Source organism: Thalassophryne amazonica, chromosome 23 (assembly GCF_902500255.1).
Source record: "Thalassophryne amazonica chromosome 23, fThaAma1.1, whole genome shotgun sequence".
NCBI classification, from domain to species: Eukaryota; Metazoa; Chordata; class Actinopteri; order Batrachoidiformes; family Batrachoididae; genus Thalassophryne; species Thalassophryne amazonica.
The window spans coordinates 15,632,158-15,653,658 of NC_047125.1; the positions used below are offsets into that span (position 1 = coordinate 15,632,158).

General features: G+C 40.2%; 1 protein-coding gene across 1 annotated transcript in view; it reads right to left on the minus strand.

Annotated features, from left to right (window-relative positions):
* The window catches only part of LOC117505392 (phospholipid-transporting ATPase ABCA1-like), a 282,727-nt gene that overhangs the window by 74,089 nt on the left and 187,137 nt on the right, over nt 1–21,501 (minus strand). Inside the window, exons 37-40 of the mRNA XM_034165037.1 lie at nt 15,148–15,325; nt 14,419–14,534; nt 11,045–11,189; nt 4,020–4,143 (exon numbers count right to left, since the gene is read on the minus strand). Of these exons, the coding sequence (XP_034020928.1) occupies nt 4,020–4,143; nt 11,045–11,189; nt 14,419–14,534; nt 15,148–15,325 (563 nt within the window). The remainder of the gene's footprint in view (nt 1–4,019; nt 4,144–11,044; nt 11,190–14,418; nt 14,535–15,147; nt 15,326–21,501) is intronic.

Consider the following 21,501-nt stretch of genomic DNA (forward strand, 5'->3'; position numbering starts at 1 on the left):
AAATGTACTCAGATCCTCCTGGATCCACAGACTACCTTTCAAGCTACCTGTGATCCTAATCACTCTTCTTTCACTCTTGCTATTTGAACTTTGGTCCTAATTACTGGCTGTTGATTCTGATTATTCATTTTAGATCTCTGACTTTTGATCCAGACCACCAATCTCTGCTCCTCATTGCTGACCATTGTTGTTTGAACCTCACCAATAAGGTTATGGTTTCAACTGGTTGTTTGTTTTGCTTTGATCCTGTAATCAGGATAATCAGAATCTGGATAAAGGGGAGGGTCCTAACCTTTGATCCTTATTGCTGAACTTAAAATCCCAAATGTTGATTACTTGTTGCTTGGATCAAGTAATCAAGACTAACATCAAAATATACTAAAAACCTGTTTCTGCCCAAGATCAAAGCTCAATGACAGGGTGAGGATCAAAGGAATTATGATGAAATATCAAAGACCAGGGATCAAAGGAAAGACCTACCACTTGATCCAGTCCTGCACCAAAATGCATTTGATCCTCCTGGATCCGCAGACTACCTTTCAAACTACGTGTGATCTTAACCACTCATCTTTCACCCTTGGTATTTGAACTTTGGTCCTAATTACTGGCTGTTGATTCTGATTATTCATTTAGATCTCTGACTTTTGATCCTGACCACCAATCTCTGTTCCTCACTGCTGATCGTTGTTGTTTGAACCTCACCAAGAAGGTTATATTTTCAACTGGTTGTCTGTTTTGCTTTGATCCTGTAATCAGGATAATTAGAATCTGGATAAAGGGGAGGGTCCTAACCTTTGATCCTTATTGCTGAACTTAAAATCCCAAATGTTGATTACTTGTTGCTTGGATCCCGTAATCAAGACTAACATCAAAATATACTAAAAACCTGTTTCTGCCCAAGATGAAAGCTCAATGACAAGGTCAGGATCAAACGAATTATGATGAAATATCAAAGACCAGGGATCAAAGAAAAGACCTACCACTTGATCCAGTCCTGCACCAAAATGCATTCAGATCCTCCTGGATCCACAGACTTCCTTTCAACCTTTAACCTTTGATCCTTAATGCTGAACTTAAAATCCCAAATGTTGATTACTTGTTGCTTGGATCCAGTAATCAAGACTAACATCAAAATATAAAAAACATGTTTCTGCCAAAAATCAAAGATCACGATCAAAGGAATTATGATGAAAAATCAAAGACCAGGGATCAAAAGGAAGACCTACCACTTGATCTGGTTCTGTACCAAAATGTATCAGATCTTCCTTAATCCACAAACTACCTTCACACCAAATCTCACTGAAATCTGCTCATGTCTTTTTGAGATATCAAAGCCAAAATATCAAATTCATTATCTATCTTATGACCGAGATCACCACCAAAATGTAAACAGCTAATGCTTTGCCAAAAATGTACCACTCCACTAAATTTAATTGACATCTGTTAATTTCCTTTTACGGTTTCCTGCTGATTAAAAAAAAAAAACAAAACAAAAAAAAAAACAAAAAGGGTCACGTATTCACAAAAACATACAAATGCAGTAAGGTGTTACATTTTAATTTTAACTTTTTGCTCTCACCCAAACTTTTACTACAATTTGGCATGACATCTTAAAAACAAAACCCACATTACTGCTTGTTTTCTTTCATGACCAGCCAAATATATGTTTGTCAAAAAGTGAGTGCGGTGCTGCCGAAACTTGTCAGCTCTTTGAAGGATTGTTCAGACACATTTATTGTGAAAGGCAGTGTTTTTTTTTTTTTTTTTTAAGCCATTTAATTTGTCCACCCTAAAATAAATAAATAAATAAATTGCTGTCGCCTATGTCTCGTGTGCAGGCTGACATCCTGCACTTTTCTTGTTGGAGCCTCTTCTGGCTAATGAACACATAAGTAAACCGGTGACAGCACCCCCACTCCAATCATTTTTAGTTTTACTCTCTTTACTCCCTCTCACAGCCTCTACAAATCCTTGAGCCAGAGGGGAGGTGTGTGTGTGTGTGTGTGTGTGTGTGTGTGTGTGTGTGTGTGTGTGTGTGTGTGTGTGTGTGTGTGTGTGTGTGTGTGATAACAGCGACAAGAAAAACCAAACCACTTTCAGTCTCATATTCTCTCATAAATAGCCGCTCTCCACACTAGCCCTTTTAAATTGTGATTGCTTTTCTCTTGCACAGCCTGCAAATGGTTCATCTAACTGCTATTTCCTGCTCTATCTATCTAAAGATAAGGCTCCTCTTCCTCTTTCATGTGCCAATTTGCCTCTTGAAGCCTCCTTCAAATGGCTCCACCTTTAAAACTCCATTCACCTTGTTCCCCTTCCTTCTTGTCTAAATTTAACACAGGTTGGAGTTCTGGAAAGGGTCAAATATTTCTCTCTTGGGTGGGAACAAGTGATGGCGCTTCAGATGGAGATAAGATTGTGACGCTTTAAAGGGAAAATGACAGTAGACAGGTGTTGGCAATTTCAATCAAACCGTTTTGTATAAACTGCTGCAACAATAGTAATTGTCCAAGGTTATGAGTTGGTAACAATCTACTCCAAGAGTGGTCTATACCCACAGGTCAACGTAGTGATGTAGCTAGCCACCTACCTAATGTTATAAAAACTGAAATCAGCCAAAAGGTAAATCTGACCAATCTGACCAAAACCCACCACCAAAGGATCAAAAACAGTATCTGCCCATTGATCAAGATCAGAGATTAAAGGAAGGTTCAGCTCCAAGGGAATCGTGATGAAATATCAAAGACCAGAGATCAAAGGGAAGACCGATCACTTGATCTGGTTCCGCACCAAAATTTATCAGATCTTCCTTGACCCACAAACTACCCATCTGTGTGCCAATGTTGGTTCAAATCAGTCAAAAACTAACATTTTAACCTTTGACTCAGACTACCTTGATACAAATAACCTTGAGCCCAATGGTAAATTTTACCTCACCTGGGAATAGAAATTCCAGAACCCACCTACATACAGTAAATGGGACAGAAAATTCTAATTTTGACCTTTGCCAAAACAAACCCTGTATGGACAGTTATGAATTTTACCACCATCCAAATCGCAAATTTGTTGGATTTGGCTTAAGGCCGTAGGAACTGAGGTAGCAAACAAACAGAAATGTTGCTCAAATTTTACCAGCCCAGTTCAACTTTTGCGCCTCCCATACCAGTAGCTTTGATGACCAAACACTTTTTGCAGTATGACTAGTTACGGAAGTCTTACTCTTTTCTGGATATTACCAAATTTTCAGCAAACTTCTTTTTATGCCCAACACTGTTACACTGGCATGCAAGAAAACGTTATATACGAAGAGTTTATATAAGCAAGAGAATGATCATCATCGTGGCCCAATGTTCTTGAAATGAAACATCTCCACCTGATGGACATTTGCCATTAATGCAGGTAGACTTTAATTAATGTGGGTACAATAGAATTTTGCCAAGTGCTCTAGAAGACCATATGCCAAATATCATTTAATTCCCTCTTCTTTCAGATCAAATGCACAGTTGACATAAAATCCGGCAGTAGTAGCAACATCTGCAAAATATTCATGAAGCGCATCAGTAAAATTATATGAAACTGGATAACGGTTCAAACAAATTCACCCTATTTCCCACTTGAGTAATGAGGCATTTGCATGATTAGAAAGGAATGGTTTATGGACATTTACCAGATTTACATACATGGAGTGTAAAGTCTAGAGTTATTTACAGTCAATTTTGTGAAATTGACATGGTGCATTTGACTAGTCAGCATATGCAATACTGCATAAGTGGTTAGTGTTAACATTTACAGCCACAGTAGCAATAGTTAAAACAAATGACCAGCGGGTGATGCTAAACCATTTGAGAAAAAGACAATGTTAAACACAATATTGACACTGCTGTTGATAACAATACACTGCCTTATGTGGGTATTTTCTTTTTCATTTTGTATTTCAAAGACCTATGCAGATGTTTCCAGGATTGTTCTACCTTGGTGGAGGCACAGTTCAAACCGTAATGACTGTACAGGTCACTTACCAAAACTGCTGAAGAGGTTGGCCATCGCCTGGTTCTTTGCCATGTCAATAAGCCCCCGACCCAGACAGAAATGTGGGAAGATCAGCAACACTTGCTTCATAATGTTATTGATGCGGGCAACATTCTGTTGAAGAAAATGCAAAGAGCCAACAGAAAAATCAGAGATACATTAAAGCTGGAGAATATTTTGAAATCATCCAGCAGCACAGGGCTGACAGCCTCAGCAGGGGTGCAAATCTGTCAGCAAGGCTCCTTGAATCAGCGGAGTTGGAGGTTTGGAACACGCCGTGTAGCTCTCTGACGCAACTGTGAGTAATTAACTAACAGTCTGCCCTCCTGCGCCGTGGGGCTCCAAACCGCTCGCCGAGGAAGCATCTCGGTTCATCTCGCATCTTGGTGCTGGAACTTCACAAGTGTTATGAAACACACTGCGATGTGTGATATGTGTGCGCGCGGGACACGAAAACACACACACACTTGGATGGAGCAGTGATTGGGGACGCAGGTGAACATCGAGGGGTGAAGAACAATCAGAGACGAACACGACACACCTGAACAGAGAACAAAAAAAGATCTTCTCCATGATCGGCCCCTTTTCCTAAAAAGTGAAGACGAACCCAAACCTACAGCTTGTTTTTCTGTTTCACAAGGTGTATAAAAAGGAAAGCCTTATCTTGACAGCACATTTCTTGGCTGTGACTCCTCTTTCTCCTCAACAATTTACAATGTGTTTCTCCCTTTCACCTCCCCGAAGCTACAATTCAATGAGTGCCTAGTAAAGCACAAAAGCCATAATTAAATGAATATGCAATGCATGAGGCTGTACCAGACTGCAATGAGGATGGAAATAAGGACTGGAGCTGTAGGATAGGAGAAAAGACATTACATTACTACATCTGGATCAGCGTGGCGTTCTACAGAAGACTCTCATGCATTATGCATGCTGCTTCATCGCAGCGCCGGCTTCAAATCTCTTGTGTACTTGTGGAGAATAAAGACGTCATTCGTATTTTTGGGGAGCAAGGAGTCAGAGACGGTGGTGCAGCAAGGGAAGCTTTGTGAACATTGTGCGTAGCTATGTGCTATGAGAACACGAAGCTAACAAAAAAGCTAACTGAATTCGAAAGCAGTCGAATATAAATGGACTGACTGAAATCAAAAGAATGTAAAACTAACAGAACATGAAGCTAATTGAATTAAGGGAATAATAAGATAACTGAACATAAAACGAAGCATATGTTGGCAGAACACTGACTGAATTTAAAGCTAACCAAAGGCAAGCACACTAAATAAAGCTAGCAGAATACAATGCTACATGTAAATGAAAAGCTAACAATGTATCCCAAACTAAATTTAGTGCTTAGTGAACTGGCGTTAAACAAATCCCAAACCAACTGAATGGGAAATGAGTTGAGCATAAAATTAGGGATACACCACAGAGAACATAAAGGTAACCGAATATAAAGCTAAGAGAAAAGCTAGCTGAATCCAAAACTAAATCAGCTGAAACTAACGTAACACAAAACTAATATAAAGCACAAAGTACATTAAAGCTAACAGAATGTGAAACTAAAACAATATAAAGGTGCAGAGTTGCTAACTGAGTCATATTGTAACAGAAAATGCAATATAAAACTAACAATACAGAGATGAGAACATAAAAGTAGATGAATATGAAGCTAACAGAAAACCTAGCTGAATGCACAACTAAACAAGATGAAGCAAACTGAACACAAAACTAATATAAAGTTGAGAGATCATTAAAGCTAAAACAATATGAAGCTGAAAGAATAAAAAGGTGTAGAGATGCTAAGAGAATCTTTACGTAACTTAATGTAAAAGTAACATAACATAAACCAAGAGTATAGCAACCAGAACACAAACATAAGAGAATTAGCTGATATAAAATAATAAAAACACAATAACAAAATGACAGAATACAAAACTAAAAAGCAAAGAGAATATAAACGGAAACCCGTCACACCTTGATGATTTAGCCAGTGTATGCCAATCGTATTAAAAACACTGGCATATGCTGGCATACGTCTAATAAGTTATGGTTAAGTTTTGTATAAGTTAAGAGCACAGTGAAGCACGCTGATGTACATCATAATAACGTGAGTATGTTGAAATATTTTGGGCATGCACAAAATTTCTGACCTATGCCAGCGTATGTCTCATACGTCCCCCATACATGGGCCATAAGTTGTAAGTAAGTAATGCAATTATTGATGCATGTTGCTTGTAAGTATCTCATAAGTTGGAGTATGCCCGTTGATCCTGTCCACTGATTGGCTGATCAACTGAAAGCTGCAGTTTTCATGTGAACCATTCAGACTGTTACAAATACGAAAACAATTCATACACAGAGTAAATATAAAGTCTTAATCTTACCTGTTCATTCATCCACTGATGCCTGTGCTGAACACTGACGTGAATGAATGAGGCGCTGTGACTCTTTCAGCTTTTAGAATAAGTTAATTTTCTTGTTGTGGCACAAAGTGCCGGCATTCTCTGGTTCAGGCTGAGAAACGCACCAGGAGCGGACAAAAACAGAGGGACTTCTTTAAAAATGCTATGTTTCTTCAGCAACGGCAAGGATCTAAACTATTTTCAGATGCTGTTTTCCAAAATCAGGACATTTTATGTGGATACGTTTTCCTCAGGCTGTGATGATGAATCCAATTGAATTTGATGCTAATCAATTCCAAAACTAACTGAATATAAACAAATACACGCACACATAAGAGTGCACACAAGTTAAAGAAAATAAAGCAACACAAGCAGCCTACATCATTGTTCCTTTTAGTCAAACATAGTGTTTAACTTAAACCATACAAAATGAATAAAGCCATGTTTGAGGTTTTGATTTTTTGTGTGAGACCATGGTCGTTGGGCGAGTTTCATTCAGATGTGAGCACATGATAAAAAGGATTCATACATCACGATGTCAAAGCAAACCTTCAGACGACAATGTGCTCAACAACAATGCATCACTCATTTATCTCATTCCAATCACAAGTCATAGCTGAAAATTAATTCCACTTGACACTGTGCATTTTCTATCATTATTTTATAAAGCAAAATACCAATCTTACAAAAAGAGAAGACCCAATTTCCCCAACCAGTTCCAATTTTTTTTCTTTTTTAAACTGATATTTCATTATATTTGTCCAGCAGCTGTAATTCTGTGTGCTTAGAGGGGCATATATCTATAGAATCAACACCATTTGTGGTCCTGTCACATATTACTCATATAAATGTACAATGCCATATTGACATACTTTGTTTTCTTTTGTATGTTTTTAGGTTAAGTCTTACTCAAAAGCACAGAGTGTCAAATAAACAACAGCATTGACCTTGTCTGAAAGTGGCTCATCTGTCTGGCAGAGGGGAAAAGGAGAGAGAGAGAGAAAAAAAATCCAAGACCTAATTTGAGATCAATGAAAGAACACATTTTCTCTTGAACGGCTGTTCATCCAGGGAATCTAAGAGGCTCTTATTCAGGGATGATGAAACGCTGGACAATTTTCCTCCCATACATTTGTACTACACAACCATAAATCACTTTCAAATGGTTTAGAAGGTTGTACAGTCTGTGAGAGTCTTATCTGACCCATATCTCTGTTTGTGCATATTCCCACAACACGGCTAAATTCATTTTGCCGGGAATCATAATGGGGAAAAAAATAGACGGAAACAAAATCTGACTCCAATACTCTATTTCAAAATTTTCAAAAGATGATCTGTGTGTATTTTTGGAACACTAGCTCTTGTAGAAAATTAGGAATGCCTTCAGTCGGCTCTTTAAAGCCCCTCCTGAAATATTCCACACATACTGTCGCAATGAAATGAGGCTTTATGAGCCAAATTAACCAACTGCTTCGGAAAATGTTTCACTTTTAGTAACAGTCAAATTGACAAATGGCCCAGTTGTTTCAGAAAATGGTTCCTCGTTTAAAAGTCATGAAAAAAAGAAAATAACTTCACAAAATGATTTACTGCTCTTGAAAAACTCAAAATAAAATACATAAAACAACTGCTTGGGAAGATGATTTGCTCTTTTAAAAAGATCCATGAAGTATGGTGGTGACACCAACAAACCAGCACAACAACAACAACAGCAACCAAATTGTCTCTGGGTCTTTGGCCTTTCAGATTGAGAGCTGCCTGGGAAGAGTTGATGGAGTCATTGAATAGAGGCGTTTGGTGATGCTGAGATCTTTGCAGGAGGCTCTGGTGCTTCCTGTCTTACTGTATGTTGTGAGACTTGGATGCAAACAAGTAATCTAAGATGATGACTGGATGTCTTTGGTCCTTGGTGTCTTTGGAGGAAATTACTTTCTGTCAAATGGGCAGTAACTTAACGATTCTTGGTTCAGAGGTATGTCAGCAATGGCATTTCTCTGTGCGTGATCCAGCACATAGGTGCCTCCATATTGAGGACCCCAGTAGCTGGAGAAACCCAAGTGGATACCCACTTTTTCCTTGGCTGGGTGATTGGCTGGTCCGTGACCTGGGGTGGTTCTGTGGTGTGATGGATGTGGTGACGTTCCAAACAAACAAACAAACAAAACTCCCTGGAAGGCTGCCGGATGGCTCACCATGCATTGCAATTACATTACTCAGGACAGGTAATGGCTAGCCACACTGCTGCACCTATACGTCTACCCTAGAAAATCTATAAGGGCCTGTGGTTATCTCTAAGTGGCACGTGGTGGAGGTATCGACTCACCCAGTGCCTCAAGCACACAAGGCAGGCTGGGATTGATGCAATCCACAGGGAGGGGGAGAGTCCTGGGTGGTGGGGGTGGGGAATATCCCATTGGGTCTCGAAGCAAAAGTGGGGCATTGAACGTCTGCACTGCGGCTGTGCCTTCACGCAGTTTTACTTGTTCTGTTTCCTCTCTTGGAAAGAAAAAAACACAGTGCTATGCCCAAAAGGGATAGAGATACACCCTGGGCTTGAAAGCACATAACAGACTGAAGCCTGTAGCTTTTACTTCTGAGTGACACTGTTTAAGTAATGCCACTGCTGAAGAGACTCAAAATGATCAAACAAAGCTTTCAAACAGAAGATGTCTCACATGGAGGAAGACTGAACTGAGCTGTCATCTTCTGGGTGGATCATTTCTGCCTAACTGAGACACAGAGGGCATTGTTATATCTACGTATGTCACATTTTGAAGAATCCATTCCAAAAGAGATTTCCGACTGCACTGGACTCACGTAGAAACCAGGACAGATACATGTCAAGATTGTTTTTTATTTTGGTTATTGCTATTGGGTTGGTTGAGCCACAGAAATTTAAGTCGGGTAATACTCTGGTGACAAGCCATGACTGTGAAACAATGGTTATTGACTACCAAACCTTAGTGCCTTAGTGGCCATTAGACCTCTACTTTCAACATGAAATAAACTGACAAACAGGCTCATTTCAAGCTCATATAACTTCAACTGCACCTAATTTCCATAATGCATGTAAGGAAATGGCGATGTCCACATGGAAGACAGCTACATATACATTTGTATGTCTTAATGATTGCGCTACGTCGTTTGTGACTTGAAAATGTTCATGTATCCATACCCTGAGTTTTCAAAAGAAAACTAGCTTCAAAAGTGCCGATTTGTATTTGAAGTAATCCTTATATTTAGTTACGTATGGCCTCTGAAAATAGGGATACTATGTCCACAGTTGAGGGTAAGGACAGATCTGGGAGCATCATCCATCCTACCACATGACCGACTTGGGTCCTCAATTGCAACCAGTCAGGAAGACAAGTGGTCCATCCCAACCACTTGAAAGTAACCATCTGCCTTCTGGAACCACGTGAAATGTCAGCATGCCCCTTGGTCTTCTCCATCAACTGGAATCCTCAACACATGTTCTACCCTGAGAACACACCACAGAATTCATCCCAGCTGTACTATCTGCTCAGTCTAACGTATAAAAGAGTGTTGTTGGAAGATATGCCCCAAAGACTTTACGCAAACACATATTCTGTGAGTACAAGGAGTTTTTGCGGAGCCAACACAACGGCAATTTTCTTTGAGACACGACAACACAAATTGATAATGAATGCTGGTTATAATGAAAACACAATGCAAATGAGACTCCCTCATTAACAGATAGGAAACGTCCCTCGCGAAAGCAAAGCGGCATCAGCGAGCGTGTTGAAGGGACGGAGCGTCAACACTCAAAGTCCTCCAGACGAACTTTCGTACCATCTGAAGTGTTGGATCAGAGAGCGTCTGATGATACATCAGATGTATCAGCAGCTTGTCGGCGACTGACTGCTGTGTCTGTTGACGAGAAGTTGTGTGTGTGTGTGGGGGGGGGGGGGGGGGGGGATCCAAGTGTTGGAGTTGGTGCAAGTGATAAAAATAATAATTACCTTGAGAAAACAAGCCAGATGTATTTGGTTTAGAGAAGAAATGAAAAGAAATCAAGACAAGTAGTGTGTCATTCTTCCCAACTGTTTCATAAAAAAAGTGAAATGTGACTTAAATAATTAAAAGTTAATGATTGACATTCAGCTCTCTCTCTCACTCCCCACAATCAGCTCTGCATTTCTTACTTTGCTTCTTTTTTTTTCTTTTTGGTTTCTTTGTCTTTTGATTCCCCCCAGACTGAATCAGCTTGCAGTTTAAAATGAATACTCAGTGAAAGATGGATGAGGAAAGTCCTCCGAAGACCCAATTCTCACCACGCGATTAAACACAAAAGAGAATGGGGAAAATAACTCCTTTGAAAAATCCTTGAGAGGATAAAGGAAATGTATTAAAAGTTATACAGGTGGGCACACTCTCCACCTGTATGCATTTGGAAGCCTTTGCTTTGAAAAGACAACGTGTTTATTAATGCTACAAGTCAATCAGCCATTCACCGCTATACCGCCCCAGTATCATTTTTCCACCACTTTTGGAGACATCTGCTGTCAACTGTCATGCTGTGAACTGCATCATCTGCATATAATGTCATTCTTGACAAATGGTAGAAATGACTATGTTCAGATGCCACTTACGTCATCTTGAAAGAGCTCCATCATGAATGTGGCCACGCTGCTGTTAATACCAATAAAGAGGTTGATGCAGGTCAGCACCACGTAGGCTGTGCTTGGAACGCTGAAGATGAAGGAGGCGGGGTACATCATTGGGGTGATGGACCACCTGAACAAAACAGCACATGATCATTCAGACAGATGACGCCATAAATGCAATGATACACTTACTTTAAGACGTGTTGAGGCTACTCAAAACCTCATTTTCATTTTTGGCCAAATCACAATTGTACTCAAGGCGCTTTGTTGGCTTTTGTTATCGTTTCCATAAATTACCAAATTTACAGTGTACCACAAATTTATATTGGACAATTGATAGCTCAGTGGGAAAAAGCGCTCAGCCACCAATATGTCCACCTGATTCAATTCCCAGTCTGTCTGACTGTGTCCTTGGAGAATACACATCATATGCATTGCCCCAGTCTACCCAGCTGTAAATAGGTAACAGCCTTAGCTGAGGTAGTAGCCTGCATTGGAGTGGCATCCCTTACAAGGGGAGCTGTTGACTCTCATCTACTTCACTCAATGGAATCTGGAGATAAGCATCAACACCAACTGGCCTCACGTTCTATATGGGACTGATTATTCTTGTCGGACATTAAAATGTTGACTTGTTGTTGACTTGTGGAGACAGCAGGTGGCTCCATCAATATTTTACAAAAGATAATTTTCCTCCAATTATTCCAAAAACTTCAGAATGTTACAAAATAAGCTTGTCCTAACAGTCTGCCTGAAGATTTCTAAAACCATTACAGTAAATTGGATTTCTGCTTGTGGTTGAAATAGCTTCTGATAATGATGAATACAGCTGAAATATGTTAATTTATGTAACTTCAAGGTTATACAGTCCAAATTTTCAATTCAATTTAATTTCAATTTATTTTCATTTATATAGTGCCACATCACAACAAAGGTGCCTCAAGGCATGTCACACAAGTAACGTTTTGAGCATGTACAAAACTTTCTGAGTGACTCACTGCAAATCAGCTGACAAGGAAAACATTTAACAAATGAGAAAAGGACTTTTACAGAACAAAAGCAGACACAACCGGATATCAAAATTTTGTTTGCATTACTCGTGTTTTCTCAATTCATCATAGTGTGACAGTCAGTTTAGCTTTGAAGTTTTCTGCTAGAAACATCAGGTTTTCTTGGCATTTCAGTGGCAAAACATTCATAGTGCAAAAGGCAGTGAGGCATAACCGCATTCAGTGTAATTCTTCCCGACTGACTCGTAAAAAGGTACAAACGATAACAGCACCCTTAGAATTTTGGCAACAGGTTAATGGCTTAGTGTTTGCAAGAAGTCACCATTTTTACATAAACAGCACATACAAACACATCAAAAGGGAGACACTCCCATACCCACGTTTTGATGATATGACTTAAAAAATACAAATAAAAAAAAATGTCAGATTCACAAATAAAATAATGCTACATAAAAGAAAATTTCCATGATGATTTTCCAATATATGAGGTTGTTGCGATTGTTTTACAGTTTTTATCCCCTTGATAAAAAGTCTTTTCAAGCAAACTAGACAAACTGAATGAGGACTTAAAAAAAAAAAAAAAAAAATATATATATATATATATATATATATATATATATATATATATATATATATATATTTTTTTTTTTTAAACGATTTTCTATCTTGAAGTTTTTTGGTGTTTGTCGGAACTTTGTTGGAATCAAAACATTTGTATCTTTTTATGGTCCAAACAACTCTAAATGTTCAAAACACTCCTGCTGTTTTTTTTATTTATTTTTTTCAAAACTTTGTAAGCGCCTCTAAAAGTAATATACTAATATATATCACAATATTACGGAAGTGTCCTGCATTCACTGGATTAAAAGAAAAAAGAGAGCTGATCTCATAATTACGATCCAATTTTTTTTTTTTAATCCAGTGAATGCAATATGCTTCCGTACAATATACTATTGGTAAGAATATACAAAAATTCAAGGATTCAAAGGATTCAAAAGGATTCAAAAGAATTTTATTGTCATATGCACAAAGGAACATGTTCCCTGCACAATGAAATGTGTCTACTGCATTTAACCCATCCTAATTGCCAGTTAGGAGCAGAAGTCGCCATTAGGCGTCTGGGGACCAGCTCCAGAAGTACATCCCTGCCTTGGTCAACAGCAGGGCTGAGCAAACCAGGACCGACCCATAACAAACGACACACACATAACACACAACATAAGCCGGCCCGGTACATAAACACATATAAGGAGGTAAGGAAGAGAAAAAAAACCCTCAGAGCCGCTGCGTTACACAGCAGCAATGAGGAAAAAAAAACCCCATCAGCACAGAAAAACAATAATCACACAGACAAACAAAGACGCAGGACGGCAACTGAGATTTGAAAGTCCAGTTTATCAGAACACTCCGGAGGCAGGCTATTAGGCACCATCAACGGCCTTGTCGGACAATCCTGGAAGGGGGAGGGGCTCAGCCCTGAGCAGTCCACTGTCCACAGTCAACGTCAGAGCTGGAGAAGCTGGGGGAGGGGGATGACCAGGGAGCGAGGCTTAAGTGTTGATCTTCTTGAGGAGGTTTTTATTGCAGCGGCCTTGAAGTGCAGCTGTGTTTGGGGAAGCCAAATGAATATCCAGATTAGCATACGCCTGAAAGATTCCACAGTTCTGAGAACAGAGTGGCTCTCAATACATCTGAATGTAGGATGTGGTCTTTACTGACGGTCAAAGCGGATTTCCAGAGCTGCAATCCTGCCTGAGATGTTTTCTAGCGTGCGGTTAACACCCACCGACTGCGCAGCCACTGCCTTCCCAATCGAATCAATCATGTGGGGCAGCCTGGACGGCCCAATTATTGCTGCTTCCACCTTTGTAATTTTCTAGTAAACCAGCGCCATGCCCGCTCCACACAGCAGAAAGCCGGTCACCACCAAGCTAAATATATACACATCTTCGACGACCTCCACAGAAAGCATGTAAAGGCACATGACCTGCCATCTCCTCCACGAGTCCATCACGTAACCCATCACATGCATCCCGGCAGGACAGGTCGGGTCCTCTGCCCCCGAATGTCTTGTGGAAAAAATAGTGTCAATTGCATTCAGAGACCACTTTAACAGATCCATTTTTGTCGTTTTCCAGAAGAGCAATGCTGCAGCCTCACAGACAACATGCCACAGAAGCACGAAAGATAAGGAGGGAGGGAGAAGAGAAAAATGCGTCCGTCTTGGCCGAGTGCAAGCTGGCAAAAAATGCAAAATTGTTCATGTCTGGGCAGAAAATAAGATACCTTCAAATATATATTTTATTTGAGTGCAATTTTAAGGGGTAATTAATTAAAAAAAATACTCACCCATAGAAAATAAGCAGTAGAATCAAAGCAGGAAGGTTTGGAGGTGAAACGTAAGCTTTTTGTTGAAAGGAGAGGAAAATCACAATAACAATCACACAGGCGATGGCGTAGTTACACTGTGGGGAAAAAAATGACAAACTAAGCAGCCACAATAATGCTACAAAGTAAGCTTTGGAATGAACATAAATCAACATAATGTTAACAGTGATTGGCAACAAACCTCAATAAATAACTGCTCTTAAATCAGTTAAACAGATGCTGCAGATGCAGGAACAATTCCACTGAAATATTAAAGAGTTACCAACCTCGATTCCCTGTTCAAGTCCCCGTCTTGACAGAGGATGCATGCTAATGCGGAGAGCTTTGGGCATGAATCATTAGCCTGGCTTTTTAGGTACATTTGTCTCCTACTCGTTTACCCGCCATAATAATGAGCTGCCTGATGCCATTTCTTCACCAAAGGTATGATATAATGTTTACTTCCATTATGCCTCAGGGAAGCTGCTGCTCAGTCTGTTGAGCAAAACCAGCAGGGGCAGCCGTTGTCGATAATTATGCCTCGGCCAATAACACTTGCTTGGAGCAGCCAGTTGTGTCAATGCTATTTCATAAATTGTAGTGCAAGACTATCTCTTAGGTGTCAAATTAATGCAGAATGAGGTCAGATTCTGCGGACTGGTATGCTAATGCAGATTGGTATGCCAATGCGGATTGTATGCCAATGCTTACCATGTCCCACGCAACGTTGACCAACCAGTAGATGGCTGGGTTCACACCGCTGACAAATTGGAGGTGTTTGGCTTTGCTCACCCTCTCCTGGATGAGGAAGAGGACAAAGCTGGCAGGGATGAAGGACATGGCAGAAATGACGCAGATGGACACCACCAGGTCAGTAGAGGTCGTGGCCCTGTGAGTAAATAGACAACAATAAGTCTTTAAGTTGTGTTTAACGATCACCTTCTTATTACTTCCCTTCTGCTCTGCAGACTTAAACATCGGGTATTGACACAATCACCGTTAATGCGAAGACCTTCACTTTCTCAGGTATGTGATTCTCCAGTTTTGAGGTCGTGGGACACAGGTACATGGTGATGCCAGTATCTTCACAGGGTGATGAAGATTCAAGTCTTTTGAGTATTTGTGCTTCCAGTCTTAAAAAGGTTGCGAGGCCTGGATATAAGACAAGTGAATGGTGCTTGGTCTCACCAGAAAGACCTTGGATACCACTTAAATAAATTTGTGTCAAATCATCACTTACTAGCTACTTCGGTAGACCCAGATGGGGTGGACTACTTGTATTGTGAGGGAATATCACTGACAGTACTCTGGTTAAGTGGCACATTTTCCTGAGCATGGTCCAGCGCCCAAGTACCTAAGTGCTGAGAATCCCAGTAACGGGCGAGAACAAGGGAACGCCCACATATGTCTGCTTTTGTGAGGTGTATAGAGACACCATTGGTCTGCCTGAGGGTTTTTTATTTTAATGATGACTCAAATCTGCTCCACATGGTGAGAGATGCCATAATATACAGCCTGCTGTCATGGCAATCCCTGGGTGGTGATGAAGATTGTTTCTTGATCAACTGGAGGATGGGATGGTGAGCGTGGAGATGACTGGACAGGCCCATTCTTGATGCACAGATGTGACGTAACCTGATTGACAACTTTATGGTGCTTCACAAAGATCTTCAAATTCAATTCTGCAAACTAAGCACCTATCTTTCTTCTCCATAATGCAAGTGTGACTTTTCTGAAGGATTAGAACAGAACAGAAAAGAACAATATAGATTTGTACTTAGGGGAGCTATGACCACTACCTCTGCACCCCCCCCCCCCCACCCCAGGACTAAACCAAACCAACATTTTTAGGTTCTTTAGATGACCCCAAAACACAATCAGGATGTTCGCAAAAATAAAAAACTGGCCTCAAGCCAGTTATCCAAGATGGCGTCCAAGATGGCCACCAAAATAGGGCTTTTCTCACTAAAACACCTTTAAACAACATATAAACAACTTCCTACTATGTATTTGAATAATAAGGGTCTATTGATGGCCATTTTGGATGACATTTTGAATCTTAAACCCACAAATGAATTTAGTTTAGGGACAAATGAGTTTGCCGTGACCTGCAATGGTCTTCCCATTGAATCTCTGTGATATTTAAGTTGTTTATATGCTGTTTAAAGGTGTTTTAGTGAAAAAAAACATTTTGGTGGCCATCTTGGACGCCATCTTGGCTAACTGGCTTGAGGCCAGTTTTATTTTTGGGAGCATCCTGATTGTGTTTTGGGGTCATCTAAGGAACCTAAAAAAGTTGGTTTTGTTTAGTCCTGGGTTGGGGGGGCAAAGATATTGGTCGTAGCTCCCCTAGTATTGTTGGCTAATGGACTCCCATCCATGGAGATTAGAAGGCGAGTTGCCACACTAGCTGATGCTTTTATGTACGTAGTTCTTAAATGCAAAATGTGAGTTTGCCTGCTCACACAGTGCAACATCGGAGGTCATCAAGCTGTTTCCAACCTATTCTTTGGCTGGTGATGAAAGCATCAACATGGACGACGCCGCACAGCTTGTTGAATTCGACCAGGATAAAAAAGATGTCTATGCAAGAAGAGGGAAGTCATCACAAAGGGGAAACAACAGCTGTGTGACATGATCAAGCACATTGGCCTGCCGTAGGACAGACTGGTTGGAGTGGTTATTGATGGTGCACAGTCAATAACACGGAGAACAAACTAGTGTTGTTCAGAGACAGCTGGAAGGGGAAAATGCATTATTCAGAAGCACTGGTTATAATGTGACAGTTTATTCCAGTCATGAGGAAATGCATGAAAAATATCCCAATGTTTCTGTGTTGTTTGGAAGAGGACATTCAGGCACGTGTCCGCTCCATGGGACTAAACCTGATCATTGGCCCCACGTGGGTAGTTTGAGTTGGAGACCAGCTCAATAAAATGTTCAGTATCATTTAATATGATATGCTGCTGAAATGATCTACGTAATGTCAGCAAAACAGTGTGCAAGGCAGGAGATGACTTCATGTCCTTTTACTTGGTTAATGGTCACACTGTAGTAAAAATAAAAGCCATTAACTCTGGGTACTAAAGGAATAAAACTGTCCACATAAAGAGAATGTGAGGTACCTCTATTGAATACAAAACTTTACTCAAAAGGTCTCGTGTGTCCTGTGAAATTAACTGAAGCTCTAGACTGATATTAACCGAGCTGAAATATACATCTCAGGGAGTACAGGTACACCTAATTTCTATTTTAGGGGCAAAAGTCAGAAAAATAATGCAAAGTGTTTTTAAGACAGATTATAATGAATGGCTTTAGTCCATTGGGGTGATAATGGGGATGTGTTCAGGAGACACAGAAATAAGAACAGCTGTAGCTCATTTGATAGAGCTGGTGGCCACGACAATGATGGGTCCCAATGCACTTTATACACTAGAAGAATTTGCATAATGGAAAAGATGATGTAAAGAAATTTTTTAAGATCTTTGGATGCACACTACAATATGAATGGACAAGTAAATATACATATGTCTGCAATCCTGTTTTTGACTATGTATGACTTCATCATGTGACTTCTGTCTGAATTCATTATGAAGCCATTCATACCAACCAATGACAAATTACTCCAAAATGCAATCACTTTTAGATATCTATTTAAGTAATATTCCCACCAACTTTGAAGGAAATTCATGAGGCTGTTTTTGAGTTGTTTTGAGCAGACTCACACGCATTCACACACCAGTGAAAATAATACCCTGCGATTGCTGCTTTGCAGACGAGCAGGGTGTTAACGGCTCTTTTATGGATATGTTCCTTATTACGTAGGATAATCATAAACACAGACTCTTCCTCACTCAGCTTCTCAAATGCTGCAATCAGGGCATGAATTAATTTAGCAAAGATCACAGCATTGCCTGCAATGTCAAGGTCAGGAAGCCTTTCCTCGCCAGTGAAGGCACAGAAGCTGCTAATGTTGAAGAAAATAATAATATTAATAATACAACCCCTGGCAAAAATTATGGAATCACCGGCCTCAGAGGATGTTCATTCAGTTGTTTAATTTTGTAGAAAAAAAGCAGATCACAGACATGACACAAAACTAAAGTAATTTCAAATGGCAACTTTCTGGCTTTAAGAAACACTATAAGAAATCAGGAAAAAAAATTGTGGCAGTCAGTAACGGTTACTTTTTTAGACCAAGCAGAGGGAAAAAAATATGGAATCACTCAATTCTGAGGAAATAATTATGGAATCATGAAAAACAAAAGAACGCTCCAACACATCACTAGTATTTTGTTGCACCACCTCTGGCTTTTGTAACAGCTTGCAGTCTCTGAGGCATGGACTTAATGAGTGACAAACAGTACTCTTCATCAGTCTGGCTCCAACTTTCTCTGATTGCTGTTGCCAGATCAGCTTTGCAGGTTGGAGCCTTGTCATGGACCATTTTCTTCAACTTTCACCAAAGATTTTCAATTGGATTAAGATCCGGACTATTTGCAGGCCATGACATTGACCCTATGTGTCTTTTTGCAAGGAATGTTTTCACAGTTTTTGCTCTATGGCAAGATGCATTATCATCTTGAAAAATGATTTCATCATCCCCAAACATCCTTTCAATTGATGGGATAAGAAAAGTGTCCAAAATATCAACGTAAACATGTGCATTTATTGATGATGTAATGACAGCCATCTCCTCAGTGCCTTTACCTGACATGCAGCCCCATATCATCAATGACTGTGGAAATGTACATGTTCTCTTCAGGCAGTCATCTTTATAAATCTCATTGGAACGGCACCAAACAAAAGTTCCAGCATCATCACCTTGCCCAATGCAGATTCGAGATTCATCACTGAATATGACTTTCATCCAGTCATCCACAGTCCACAATTTCTTTTCCTTAGCCCATTGTAACCTTGTTTTTTTCTGTTTAGATGTTAATGACGGCTTTCGTTTAGCTTTTCTGTATGTAAATCCCATTTCCTTTAGGCGGTTTCTTACAGTTCGGTCACAGACGTTGACTCCAGTTTCCTCCCATTCGTTCCTCATTTGTTTTGTTGTGCATTTTCGATTTTTGAGACATATTGCTTTAAGTTTTCTGTCTTGACGCTTTGATGTCTTCCTTGGTCTAACAGTATGTTTGCCTTTAACAACCTTCCCATGTTGTTTGTATTTGGTCCAGAGTTTAGACAAAGCTGACTGTGAACAACCAACATCTTTTGCAACATTGCGTGATGATTTACCCTCTTTTAAGAATTTTATAATCCTCTCCTTTGTTTCAATTGACATCTCTTGTGTTGGAGCCATGATTCATGTCAGTCCACTTGGTGCAACAGCTCTCCAAGGTGTGATCACTCCTTTTTAGATGCAGACTAACAAGCAGATCTGATTTGATGCAGGTGTTAGTTTTGGGGATGAAAATTTACAGGGTGATTCCATAATTTATTCCTCAGAATTGAGTGAGTCCATATTTTTTTTCCCTCTGCTCTCTGCATTACTGACTGCCACAATTATTTTTCTTGATTTCTTATAGTGTTTCTTAAAGCCAGAAAGTTGCCATTTGAAATGACTTTAGTGTTGTGTCATGTCTGTGATCTGCTTTTTTTTCTACAAAATTAAACAACTGAAAGAACATCCTCCGAGGCCGGTGATTCCATAATTTTTGCCAGGGGTTGTAATTTCATTGACCACCATTGAAGGTGGTGCAAACTGGAGAAAGCGGGATATAATTTAAATATTTTTGGGCAAAGTTTCCAAGCAACGCAGCTGAAAAATGGCTCGCCAATGCCAATTGTACTAGTCATGATGTGTTTTGACATAACGTGATAAAAACAAAAGTTTGGAAGAAAGGTCTTGCTGTCCCAGTCTGGAAAAGAAAAGGCGATTGCATGGATTGTAACAACTACAGAGGTGTCACAGTGCTCTCTGTGCCAGGGAAGGTCCTTGCAAAGCTCATTCAGAATTGGATTCAGTTTTACTTGCTGCTCAGTGACTGGACCAGTCTAACGTCACACTCAAGAAGTGAACTGTTTACTGTATAGAACCTCATAGAACACAGGCAGGAGTATCAGCAGTGCTTCTTTGCAGCCTATGTTGATTTTTGTAAAGCAACTGATTCAGTTCATCGGCTTGTTCTCTGGGACACCTTGAGGATTTGTGGGATCCCCTAGAAGCTGCTGGACATTACAGCCAGCCTATACACACATACATAAAGGCAGAAAACTAACATTCAACGGGGTGTGCTCTGGCTCCTACACTGGTCAGTGTTTGCGTGGATTGGGTGTTGAGTAGGGTTGTGGAAACCAGTGACTTGGGTGCTTTTGTTGGAAAGGAAGTTTACTGACTTTAACTTTGCATATGATGCTGTGATCTTTGCAGAGTCAATGGATGCTCTGATTGCAGCACTTGAGAAGCTGAATGAGGAATCAGAGTGTCTGGGTTTGAGATTGTCCTCGATCAAGATTTCAGGCTTTGAATGACTTCCTGGACTCAGCTATCAGAAGTGTATATGTATGTGGTGAAGGAGTTGAACTTGAAGAGACATTCATTTATGTTGGCAGTGACATGCATGTCTTTGGGTCCTTGGACTTTGAGATTGAGCGATGCCTTGGAAGAGCTTATGGAGTCATGAGGTCACTGGACAGAGGTGTTTGGGGATACCAGTATCTCTGCAGGCAGACAAAGGTCCAAGTCTTTAGGGTCCTGGTGCTGCCTGTCTTGCTGTATGGTTGTGAGACTTGGACTCCAACCAGTGAACTGTGATGACTGGATGTCTTTGGTACTCATTGTCTTTGGAGGATCTTTGGGTACCACTTGAATGACTTTGTATAAAATGAGTAGTTACTGAGAGAGACTAACTTGAGGGGTGTCACTTGTTATGTGAGGGACCGTCACCTGTGACATTTTGACCATGTGGTGGGTTTTTCTGTGCAGGATGTCTCTAGAGCACTCAGGTGCATGAGTGTTGAGGACCCCAGTGGCTGGAGAAAGCCAAGGGGACGTCTACGTTTCACCTGGCTGTGACAGATAGATGGTTGTGTTAGAGATGTGGGAATGGACCAGTT